The following is a 12,359-nucleotide window of genomic DNA, read 5'->3' as shown; positions in this document are numbered from 1 at the left end:
TCATAATTAAAAGGCATTGACAAGCAGAAGCCTAATAATGGGAAGCTGGCTTCGTGCCGTAGCCACCATTGAACACACTGCACAGTCAGTGTAGCTGCTTGGGATTATGAAAACAAACAGCAGGCTTCATGAGACAGACTTTCTGTAGGAACTTCTGGAATAATATCTTCCATCAATAACTGCGGTGCAAAGCAGTGTTTTACATCAGGGAGCTCAGTGAAAACCCAAACACAACTAGCAAATACGAACCAAAATTTCATCCTGATTTAATTGTAAATCAAGGCCCTCTGTGTGGGTTTTATTTTCCGGCTTAGCCATTTAAGTGCCGTGCTGTTTGAAGGGAGAGGAGAATGGGGAGTGTATTCAAGGTTATGACTTCAATGTTTCTCACCCTTGCTAATGTATGCAACTTTTTAATGAGTACAGTCAATCTGGTTCCCTTCATTACTTTGGAGAGGACACAGAACAAGTCTATGGAGTTTTTGCTGAAGGAAAAAACAACTTCAATTGAAAAGTACATATCAGTTACATCTACAGTGCTATATTTAGGATGACTTTCTATGGAACTCACATTCCCATTTCATATTTTCCCATTTCCTGTGACTACTTTATATTTTACAACCGATTTGGACCTTTCTTTTCTGTTCTCTTGCTTCCAATTAAAATAGACTATATACAGGGTACTACTGTATGTTTGACATAAGTGTGTGTAATTTGTGTCACATTGCATTTTTCCCAAGTGGCTGGTGCTTGTTGACGAATTGCTGGTTTGGAATGTTCTCTAATATTTTAGAACTGGTTGCGATCAGATAATATTCAGAAAACAACAATAACAAGTCCAATTGGCTCCCCAAGAAGGATACAAAAATGGATACAACAAACCTATTCCAGATGCCCATTGTGCCAAAACAGAAGGTTGTGTTCATTTTCAGTTGTTTCATTTGTAAAACAGGGAGCACAGTAAGCTTAGTTTTTCAGAGCAACTGTATCCTCATTTGAACTGAATATCAGTAAAACATTAGTTCTTTACAACTCTCAATTCACAAAACCTAGCCACTAGCCATTATTTATGTCCCCCGTTTGTAAAGAAAATTCTGGTCGCTAGAGTTTTACATGGGGTCCTCCTTGTCTTTTGAACCAGAAACTCTGCACTTGTCTATTTTCTAACAGTTATAGCATACAAAGATGTATGTCTCTAACCCCGTTTATTGGTACATCAGGGCGTCTTCTTGTTGTAATTACAGGGTTTGGTGGCATGTATGTTTTTATGTGCGCAGCGTGGCAGGACACTTCAAAAGAAAAAACATAACAGAGGCAAAGCTTATTCACCACTTTCCTCACCCTCACCACCCTACCAGTATTGTTTAAATACATGTTCCATCAGCCAGTACTTAGTGCAAAGTCATATTCATGAGAGACATTGTATGTCTACAATACTGCTGTAACAGTAACCAACCACCTGGCTAGCTCTCTATTTGAGCAAATGATAAATATAGTACCACAAGGACTGCTCTCGCATTTAGATGAGAATAAGGGCTCTTCTCTTTCTTTCCAGGTAAAATAAAGATAACTAAGATAGAAGCATGAGCTGTGGTCAGCCCACCGGTTGTCTGGGACATGCACATGGGATGCTAACTGCCTTTGTACAGTGGAACCATATTGAGACTGGACAAGGGAACAAGAATAGAAGGTCCCCGCCACAACTGCTAACATGTGTAACTTACCAAGAGGTGATTCATGGTTCATGTATTTCAGTCTCACCTTACCACCTACAGTCTAAACCAGATCCACCTCTTGGCTCAGAAATAATAAATAATAAGGAAGGATTACTTATATTATTCTTTATATATGTTTGCATAAATAACCCTTGTTTTGTTTTAAAGATTTTGAGTTTTTCCTGAGATAGGACAGTGAAGAGGAGACAGGAAAGGTAGAAGAGTTTACCAGTCAGAAGGGCGTGGGTCCACTCGAAGTAGCCTAGGCTGTACATGTGTGCCCAGGTCTGTGGCTTTAACTGCCGGACAACAGAGGTCACAGGAATACTGATATTATTCTGATGATTGACCTCATCTCCCACTGCTTCATGCAATGCGACTCACTAACTTACATTCCTCTTGAGCTGCATGTGGGATCCAAATGAATTGGCAACATGTCACAATTTTAGGCTGACGTTTACGTGCTGGAACTATATAAGCATTCTGATTACTAGGTGTGCACGTGAGCTGTATACAAAGGTGCCGAACAATGAAGGCGATCTAACGCTGTTTCAATCTTACTTTCAATCTCTCTCTTCCTTTCTTTCACAGGGAGACAAAGGAGATATTGGAATGTCTGGTGCTGATGGACAACAGGGGGTACCGGTGAGTCAGTCAGCACTTTAGTAGCTGTAGTGTGTGTGTGTGTGTGTGTGTGTGTGTGTGTGTGTGTGTGTGTGTGTGTGTGTGTGTGTGCTGCACTGTAACCTCCTCTCTGCATGAGACCAAAGAGATCGGATACTGCTTACAGATGCACTTCTCTGACTCTCACCAAGTAGAAGTCCTGACATTATTAATTACATTTGCTGGACACGACTTTCATCAATAAGTCAAGAATACATTGTTTTCGATGTTTGTTTTAATCTGCTGTAAAGAAATGTGTAATCTGTTGGGCAGAATTTGTAATGCACACATTACCATTGGTGATTCGTAACATTGAATGCACATGAAGTAGATACTACTGGCTATTCACAAAGTTTTAGGCACATACAGTATAGATACAGGTAACTGCCAAAATAAAGGAAACGCCAACATAAAGAGTCTTAATAGGGCGTTGAGTCACCACGAGCCAGAACAGCTTCAATGCGCCTTGGCAAGTGACTGGAATTCTATTGGAAGAATGAGACACCATTCTTCCATGAGAAATTCCATCATTTGGTGTTTTGTTGACGGTGGTGGTCAAACGCTGTTGCAGGCGCCGCTCCAGAATCTTCAATATGTGTTCAATTGGGTTGAGATCTGGTGACTGAGACGGCCATGGTATTCTTTTTTATACGTGACCATAAGCATGATGGAATATTAATTGCTTACTCTTACTCTTACTCAGGACCACACTTGTGAGGATGCACCTGCTTTCAATACACTTTGTTTCCATTATTTTACCTGTATATCCATTGGCTATGTCTCACGTACTGTATAATACACACATGCATTGTAGTTATAACCACTGGCAATGGTGGTTGTCACCCAAACTGAATGTAGCAACAAACGTAGTATCTCCAAACAAACACATTTCCCATCAACTCAGCAGAAAAACCTATAACCAGCAGCTGCTTTACAAGTGACTTCGTAAAGATTCATGAAAAAAGGACATTAGGAATTAGGCACGCAACCTCGTATTGGTGCCACACCAAGCGCTTGGCCACAATGTTTGCTGACCTCAGTGCATGCAATATAGCTCCACCCATCAAATCACAGAGTTCTCCAACTAGTGTACCTCTTGAGAGGAGTTGCCATAACAACAGTGGAATATAACAGCCTAACAGGCTTCCCTTCTTGCATGTAATGAGTCTTGTTGATGCTGGGGCTGGATTGCAGCATCAAAATCACCCTGGGCGATACACTGCAGTCTTACCACTGTAGTGTTTATGCTTTCTGAGCACATTTAAATCCTATGTCAAGTACCTCGAATCCTCGCTTACATCATGCATTGGTATCAATGGAGTAGTTGTGTAGATTCAAGTGATGAGCATCATGGATCTCAAGCTCAAATGTGTCCCTTAGAGAGTGAAGCTAATCTTGAATGAGAGAGAATGGCTTTGAACGGTTCTACCAGATGTATTGGACCACTCAGGGGTTTGGGCCATCTCCATGCTTGTTTTCCCGCAATGGTAATGGCCATCATGAGTAAATCCACAGTGGTCTTGATGTGGGATCACAACCATCTGTCTCCATTGAGCTTCATCCTTGTTTGCTGCAAAGAACAGAACATGGGATTGACTAAACTGAAGTGCAGCAGTTGATTGGGTGAGGTAGCTAATATGAGTGGCATGCATGCATGTTGGGAGATTTGTTAAGCGTTTTAATAATAGTTTTGAGAAATTGCAATTGGATAGCATGCGGTTGAAGATTTAGTTTGGCCAGGCTAGGGCTGGCCCGCCCATTGGGCAGGATTAGGCGGACCAGATTGACGAGGGCAGCATTTTCCGAGCTAAACTGAACAAGATGTACCTCCAACAACACATACCAGCTCACATAATTCTGCACAAAAACAATGGAAACTTCTCTCACCCAGTGGCATATGGGCTATTTAGGTGAGCGCCGATGACGCCCCATGTTAAGCAGTGGTCACAAGTCAGGGGCACAAAATGTATCTTGTCCATGCCCAGCGCGCTTCTCCAGGGTGCTGTTGGAGAGATGCAGCGCTGCGGCACTCCACCAAGACTCAAGTAATGTAACATAAATCATGTAGCCAGTAGTAGAAAGAGTAGGAGCCTATGTGGTTTTCCAGTAGCCTACAGACTGGAGACCATATTTATGACAATGTTATGAGACAGACACTTTTTTTTTTACATCCAAATGTGTCTCCGATCAAATAGACTAAATGACTTCCTATCAAATAAAAATGTGCTTCGATTTGAATATGACATGTTAACAAACACCATATTCTAAAAACAGGTCAGGTACAAATAAAATTGACAATATAGACTGAAATTAGGCTACTTGCGACTGCATTCCGGGAGTTCCCCTCTGTGAGCTGAATTGTCAGGAGTCAGTGATTTCAACTGTCGGCCTATTCGTCGACTTTTGAAAAGCTGTCAAAGCTGTCGGGGCGGCAGCGTAGCCTAGTGGTTAGAGCGTTGGATTAGTAACCGGAAGGTTGCAAGTTCAAACCCCCGAGCTGACAAGGTACAAATCTGTCTTTCTACCCCTGAACAGGCAGTTAACCCACTGTTCCTAGGCCGTCATTGAAAATAATAATTTGTTCTTAACTGACTTGCCTAGTTAAATAAAGGTAAAAAAAAAGCTGATCATAGCGAAGAAGAAATACCTACTGTGTAAGTAAACACATTGATTCTCATTTCAAATAGGCTCAAAAGAACTCATTATAAATGTGGATAGCTGATATGCAGATACAAAAAGATTAGTCTTAAGCCTTGGTCTGAATTCAGGACTAGGCTAATAAACTGCCTGTTTTACAAACGGTACAACATAGATTAGCCCAAAGGCCAGCAGATGGTGATATTGAGTCATTTCATCTTACTGTTCAAACACATTGTATGCAGCCAGCAATACACTCGTATTCTCCGTGGACCGGTTCGTACATAAAACATTCTCCATTCAGGCTGCAAACACATCGATTTCCTCCTTAACTAGATTTAATGGCGAGAAGGTGTAAAAAAAAAATGGAGGAAATACATTTTTATGAAACACCATTTTCCACCACCATGCTAGTGGCTAATGCCTAGGAATGCTAGTCCTGGATGTTGCTATCGCGTTAAGCCTATCAGGTTGCAGCAGTCTGATGTTTACCCCTGGCTAAAAGCAGGGTGCAACATCAGGAATTAGCATTAGCCACTCTAGCATGGTGGTGGAAAATGGTGTTATGTAAAGAAAGTATACATATTTTTCCCTCCTTCTCACCACTAAATCTAGTTAAGGAGGAAATTGATGCTGTTGTATCCGGAATGGAGAATGTTTTAGGATCAAACCGGTCCATGGGGGATACAAGTGTATTGCCAGCTGCATACAATGCGTTTGGACGGTAAGATGAAATGTCTCAATATCACTATCTGCCAGCCTACACTATTCTAGTTTTTTGGGGATAGGAGGAGGCCTGTACGCTACCCTAAAATGTTAAGTCACACTGCTGCTGAGGTCTCCATTTATTTGGTGCTAACACTTCCAGCCATAGGCCTACATTCAATAAACCAGGATAAAAGTCTGGTTTGGTCGTCATTGTCACCCACTTTATAGACTGTACACTCTTAGAGAAAAAGGTGCTATCTAGATCCTAAAATAGTTATTTGGCTCTCCCCATAGGAGAACCGTTTTGAGAACCATTTTTGGTTCGAGGTATAACCCTTTTGGGTTTCATGTAGAACCCTTTCACAGACGGTTCTAGATGGAACCCAAAAGGGTTCTACCTGGAACAAAACAGGGTTTTACCTGTAACCAAAAATGGTTATCCTATGGGGACAGCAGAAGAACCCTTTTGGAACCCTTTTTTCTAAGAGTGTAATATGTTCTGCTTGTCTGACTAAATTAGCCTGCTTTTAGCAAGTCCCTAGATACGCTAAAACATACAGAAGTAGGTCTAGATTGCCATTTTGGAAGGGAGATTGGCAGGGGCCCCATTGCCTTTAAATTCATCAAAGCATACGCCCTTGCGTGCTGAGGCACTCTCCGCACCTCGAAAACAAAGTAGTCAGCTCGTCCCAATCTTTTCTCACCAAGCTTTCTCTTTGCATGCTAAGGCATTAAAACAAAAGCACTTTTTCATCAATGTGGGCCTCTTCTGATCAAATGTGTCATTAATGCCAAACAGCATGCAGCAGTGGGGGATGTCAAAGGGACTGTCGTGTTCCAGTTTCCTCTCTTCTCCTCTTCTCCCTCTCGTATCCCTCTCTCCTCCTCTCCACCTTTTCCTAAGAGTGTGGGCACTCCAGCAGCCAACCCCTTGATGATCTGGATGCATTCCACTGTGGGTGGAAGTGGTTGTGCTCTAGCAGGTTAATTACAATGGAGACAGAATACACTAGGGGCAGGGAAAGGTCCAGCAGTGTCAGATGGCGCTTTCTTCCAACCCCATTCATTGGGATTTTATTTACTGTGCTACGGAAGCAGGTTCTTGTGTTTGTGTGTGTTCGCACACGCAGGTGTGGTGCTGAGAGATTGCAGAGTAATAGAGCCGCTCAATCCAGGACCCGCTTCAAAATAAAACACACCTTCAGTTGGGACGGGGCCATATCTTATCAGTGTTTTCTTAGGGTTGTTTTGGGAAATGTTTGATATAACAGATGCTGGTTTCTTTTCAGAATGATAGTGCCCATATTTACCCAGGTATGTTTTGATTAATGCAAACAACGGCTACACCCCTCTGTTTTTTGTGTTTGCTATTAAAAATTGTGAAACTCTGCAAACTATCGATTTTACCAGCTTGATGCTAGAGTACGTGGTCAGAGCTCAGCTTTTTATCTTTCCATGTGGTATAATTGTAAAGTCGTCCAGGGAAAATGGAGAACGTGGTCAGAGCTCAGCTTTTTATCTTTCCATGTGGTATTTGAAAGTCCTCCAGGGAAAATGGATATGTATTTTCAGCAGGTCTGTAAAAACAGTATCCCACCCAGACAGCTCCATTGTTTCCTGTAGAACTCTTTATCTAAAGTGGGAACCGGTATATGTATCTACATTATTACATGAATCTATCAATAAGTCACACCTCAGACACAGGAAGCAGTCACTAAGGTATTCTATTGTCATTCACTTCTAACCTTAGCCCCTCTACATTGGTTATCACTTTTGCGCTGTGGCTTTGCAGTACTAAGAACATAATTTATTTCCAGGGGTGAAAGTAGAATACATTTCTTCCCCGGTACGGGACCTACCAAAAAATGTTATGGGTCTAATCATAGAATTACATAGTGTCACACCTGGTCCCGCTTCCCACTCGCAACATACAATGAGAATACCAAACATTAGGAACACCTTCCTAATATTGAACACCCCCCCCCCCCCCCCCCCCCCCCCTTTTTCCCATTCGTCGGGGCATGGACTCTACAAGCTGTCGAAAGTGTTCCACAGGGATGATGGCCCATGGTTGGTGGACGATTCTTGATACACATGGGAAACTGAACGTGAAAAACCCAGCAGCATTGCAGTTCTCGACAGAAACCTGTGCGCCTGGCACCTACTACTACCTACATACCCCGTTCAAAGGAAATTCAATATTTTGTCTTGCCCATTCACTGTCTGAATCCATGTATCAATTGTCTCCAGGCTTTAAAATCCTTCTTTAACCTGCCTCCTCCCCATCATCTACCCGATTGAAGTGGATTTAACAAGTGACATCAATAAGGGATCAGCTTTCACCTGGTCAGTCTGTCATGGAAAGAGCAGGCTGGAAATACACAGAGTATGCTTTGTATACTTGTATTTCCACCCTCCAAACAGTGATGAAAGGAAAGAAACATCCGTTACACAACATCACAAAGTGTCATGACAATAGTTTACCATTGTCATTAGGCCAGAATCCACTGCTGTCCCTGTGAGTCTCAGTGTCAGCCACTCATCTCTTCCTTGGCAAACTTTCTGTGTTCTCGTCAAACCACATCGTATTTTGGAGCGTAGATTATGAAAAGTGGTGTAATAACCTACCGTTTTTCTTAACATTTTGAATGAATTGTTTTGATAAGTGCATGTTTTACTGGGCGTACCCCCACCCCCCCGTACCGGACTGTACCGCCTTACTTTCACCCCTGCTTATTTATTTCAGCAGTATTACAATAGAGTTTAACACCATATGACTATTTAAACAGGTGAACATACAGTCTATCACCTCTACTACCTCAGTGGTTAGGTTGATTCCATCTAAGCCAGTGGGTGGCGAGGGCATGTCTTTACAATGGCCCTCTCTGAAATTCTAAGCACGTGGTGTATTGGCACTCTGTTCTCCTCTCCTGTGTGTAATTACTTAGCAAAGTGCATGAAGGCCCCGCTGGCTGTAAATGAGGTGAATACAGCGTATCGGACCCCCAGCGGAAACCAGGGGGAAGAGACGCGGGATCCATTAAACCAATTTAGAATGCAAGGAAAACAATCATCACAGCGCATCTGGGCATGTGTTCCAAAGGTCTCCCAATGCCCTCCACTGTGGCTCATCATGGCCTCATTGGAATGGATGACTGGCATGTACTGTATGCAAGGCAAGCACTCCACACTGCAACAAGTGGTTTGCCATGCCAGATTGTTTTATTCATCCTCTCCGATGTGCCATTCTAGAAATGCCTTAATGGCGGTACTGTAACTAGAGGAGGGGGAAATTATGAATTGACTACTAAGCAATTAAACTGGGGCCCGCTTTTCTTGTCACTCACTGTGCCACTGCTGTGTCAGCTGACCTGCTGTGTGTGTCATCTCCAGGGGATCCGGGGGCTTCCTGGAGGGGCGGGGCCAACAGGACCTCAGGTAAGACTCTCCTATTTGCATGTGAGTAAATAAGAAAGTATTTAAAGGCAGAATGGCACTGTCAATCAAATGTATTTATAAAGCCCTTTTTACATCAGCTGATGTCACAAAGTGCTGTATAGAAACCCAGCCTAAAACCCCAAACAGCAAGCAATGCAGATGCAGAAGCACTGTCACTTTGTTTGGTAAAGCTGATGTATGGGGCTGGAGAAATGTAAACACTTAAATTCATAGACAGAGCTATGGATGCAAGGACAGTCTTTAAGCCTCATGTAAGAACAGAATAAAAAATAACGCTGCTACTAATATCCAGTCAATAACTGTAATAATAGGAGATCAGAGATAGATTGAAAGCTGAGACCATATTAGAGTAAGAAAAGTCCCAGGCCTCAAGTCAATACAAGGAGGATTTCTGAGGCACAGAAGTAATTAGATGGACTACCTTGCAGGGGAGGCAGTGCATTCATCTCTTCTCATCCAACAGGGAGAGAGAGGAGCACTTGGGCAGAAGGGATCGACAGGTCCAAAAGGTCCACAGGTGGGTGTCAACATCTGTACAATGACAAGCAATCCCAGTTCAATGATTTAACCGATTGCACACATACTAGGGTGGCAGGTAGCCTAGTGGCTAAGAGCGTTGTGCCAGTAGCCGAAAGGTCTCTGCTTCGAATCCCTGAGCCGACTAGGTGCAAAATGTACCCTTGAGCAAAGCACTTCACCCTGTAAGTCGCTCTGGATAAGAGTGTCTGCGAAATGACTCAAATGTAAATGTAGTAATGAACGAGTATGTTTATTACTTTATTTCAATTGCAGTCATTTTCTCCACGGGAGGAATTACAATACACATCACGTACTGTAACATGTCTATTTAATTGTCGCTGAAATGTAATTCTCTCTTAATTAATTATCCATTATGCATTAAGAGAGCTCTGACAGTGTTCCATAAAGGGACTATGATTAGACGAGGTGATTGGGCACCCTCCACTGGTGAGTAAGTAACAGCTTGTCCCTATTCAAGCAGAGCCATCGAGCTGTGCATCATATGGTGTTCCATTGCTGCCCTCTTCTGGTTCAGTGAAGCTGCATAACTACACGTGTTACTAAGTTAGAGCAATCATCTACATTTGAATTGAAGGTTTTCTTCCCTCAAATTTGAATGAATTGTACTGTTTAGTAAATACATGGTATCTACACTGAGTTGCAGTTCATGTGAGGAAATCAGTCAATTGAAATATTGAAACTCATTAGGTCCTAATCTTTGGATCTCAGATGACTGGGAATACAGATATGCATGTTGGTCCCAGATTTTAAAAAAGGTAGGGGTGTGGATCAGAAAACCAGCCAGTATCTAGTGTGACCATAATTTGCCTCATGCAGCGCAACACATCTCATTCCCATAGAGTTGATCAGGCTGTTGATTGTGGCCTGTGGAATGTTGTCCCACTCCTCTTCAATGGCTGTGCGAAGTTGCTGGATATTGGCAGGAACTAGAACATGCTGTCATACACGCCAATCCAGAGCATCCCAAACATGCTCAATGGGTGACATGTCTGGTGACATTTTGACTGTGACATTTTCAGCTTCCAGAAATTGTGTACAGATCCTTGCGACATGGGGCCGTGCATTATCCTGCTGAACTATGAGTTGATGGCGGCTGATGAATTGCACACTATCTCTGTGTGTTCAAATTGCCATCGATAAAATGCAATTGTGTTCGTTGTCCGTAGCTTATGCCTGCCCATACCGTAACCCCGCTGCCCATACCGTAACCCCGCTGCCACCACGTGGCACTCTGTTCACAACATTGATATCAGCAAACCGCTCGCCCACACGATGCAGTACACGCTGTCTGCCATCTGCCTGGTACAGTTGAAACTGGGATTCATCTGTGAAGAGGACACTTCTCCAGCGTGCCAGTGGCCATCGAAGGCGAGCATTTGCCCACTGATGTTGGTTACGATTATTGTCCCCAGCACAATGTTCACCTGTGTAATGGTAATGCTGCTTAATCAGCTTCTTGATGTGCCACAACTGTGAGGTGATTGGATTATCTTGACAAAGGATAAATGCTCACCAACAGGGATGGAAACACATTTGTGCATTTGTGCACATTTAGTGTGTATGGAACATTTCTGGGATCTTTTATTTCAGCTCATGAAACATGGGACCAACACTTCACATGTCGTGTTTATATTTTTGTTCAGTGCAGTTTTTAACTTCACATTATTGACCCTCGTACAATTACTCACACACACTTGTGGTCTGGGATATGGTTTTGAACACATTACATTACTGTATATCAGTGATTAACGTGCAAATAGACCGGTCGCAGTGAATAATAACAGTAGTCATCCTAACATCAACAAAGAGGAACAATAGCTAAGTGTATTTGCAGATGGGTAGGGTTAAAGCCACTTTGCACATCCCCTTTTTTTTTTTTTATGAACCAGAATGGGGCATCTGCCATCTAATTCCCTCTCAGTGGTTGGTGACTAAGCTGTCACGCATCCTGTCACACTGCCTGCAGGCCAACTGTCTGTGTTTTTATATGCCCAGGGAATTCAAGGCCCCCAGGGAGACCCTGGAGCCAGTGGACGCGATGGCCCAAAGGTTTGTCCATCACCCATTTTAATGAGTGATTATGCTAATGCTGCAGCTTTTCATCCCCAGTGTGTGGGCTCTTCTCTACTCTCCGAATGGCTTACTGATAATACTAGAATTATCTCTCCCAATGTGATATTTCTTTACCAAAGTGCGTTTAGGGTGTAAAAGTAATTCTAGTCTTTCATTGTTGAGTAAATAGACTATTGTCTTGAATTTCAAATAGCCTTCTGTTTTACAAAGGAAGCTTCATCAGCTCTGTGTTTGTTGGCAATGCTGAGTGTGTGCATGTGTGTTTGTGCGTGTTTTAGTGCGTGCATGTGTTTGTGTGTGTGAATGTGTGCGTGCGAACGTGTGTGTGTGTGTGTGTGTGTGTGTCAGTGTTTAATTCCTATGTGTCTATTCAGGGAAGCGAGGGGGAGCGAGGTTCCGATGGCTCTCCAGGAATGCCAGGCCAAAAGGTGAGAGAGGCACCAGAGACGCACTCCGTGATCGATTAGACTATGGACAGACAACACACATCCATGGTTCAGTAAAAAGCTGAGGGATGGGGCTAGAGAAATGCAACCAAATTCATAGACAGAACTATGGATCCAA

The 12,359-nt window shown here is 42.9% G+C and overlaps 1 protein-coding gene across 2 annotated transcripts in view; it reads left to right on the top strand.

Annotated features, from left to right (window-relative positions):
- Positions 1 to 12,359, top strand: part of si:dkey-225n22.4 (collagen alpha-1(XXI) chain) — a 47,849-nt gene that overhangs the window by 28,382 nt on the left and 7,108 nt on the right. For both annotated transcript variants that reach the window (XM_021562735.2, XM_021562733.2), the window contains 5 exons: positions 2,307 to 2,360; positions 9,117 to 9,161; positions 9,646 to 9,699; positions 11,718 to 11,771; positions 12,170 to 12,223. In XM_021562735.2, coding sequence (XP_021418410.2) covers positions 2,307 to 2,360; positions 9,117 to 9,161; positions 9,646 to 9,699; positions 11,718 to 11,771; positions 12,170 to 12,223 — 261 coding nt within the window. The remainder of the gene's footprint in view (positions 1 to 2,306; positions 2,361 to 9,116; positions 9,162 to 9,645; positions 9,700 to 11,717; positions 11,772 to 12,169; positions 12,224 to 12,359) is intronic.

This window comes from Oncorhynchus mykiss, chromosome 15 (assembly GCF_013265735.2).
Source record: "Oncorhynchus mykiss isolate Arlee chromosome 15, USDA_OmykA_1.1, whole genome shotgun sequence".
In the NCBI taxonomy this organism is placed as follows: Eukaryota; Metazoa; Chordata; class Actinopteri; order Salmoniformes; family Salmonidae; genus Oncorhynchus; species Oncorhynchus mykiss.
The sequence above is the reverse complement of the archived record's forward strand: the minus strand, read 5'-3'. Positions and strand labels throughout refer to the sequence as shown.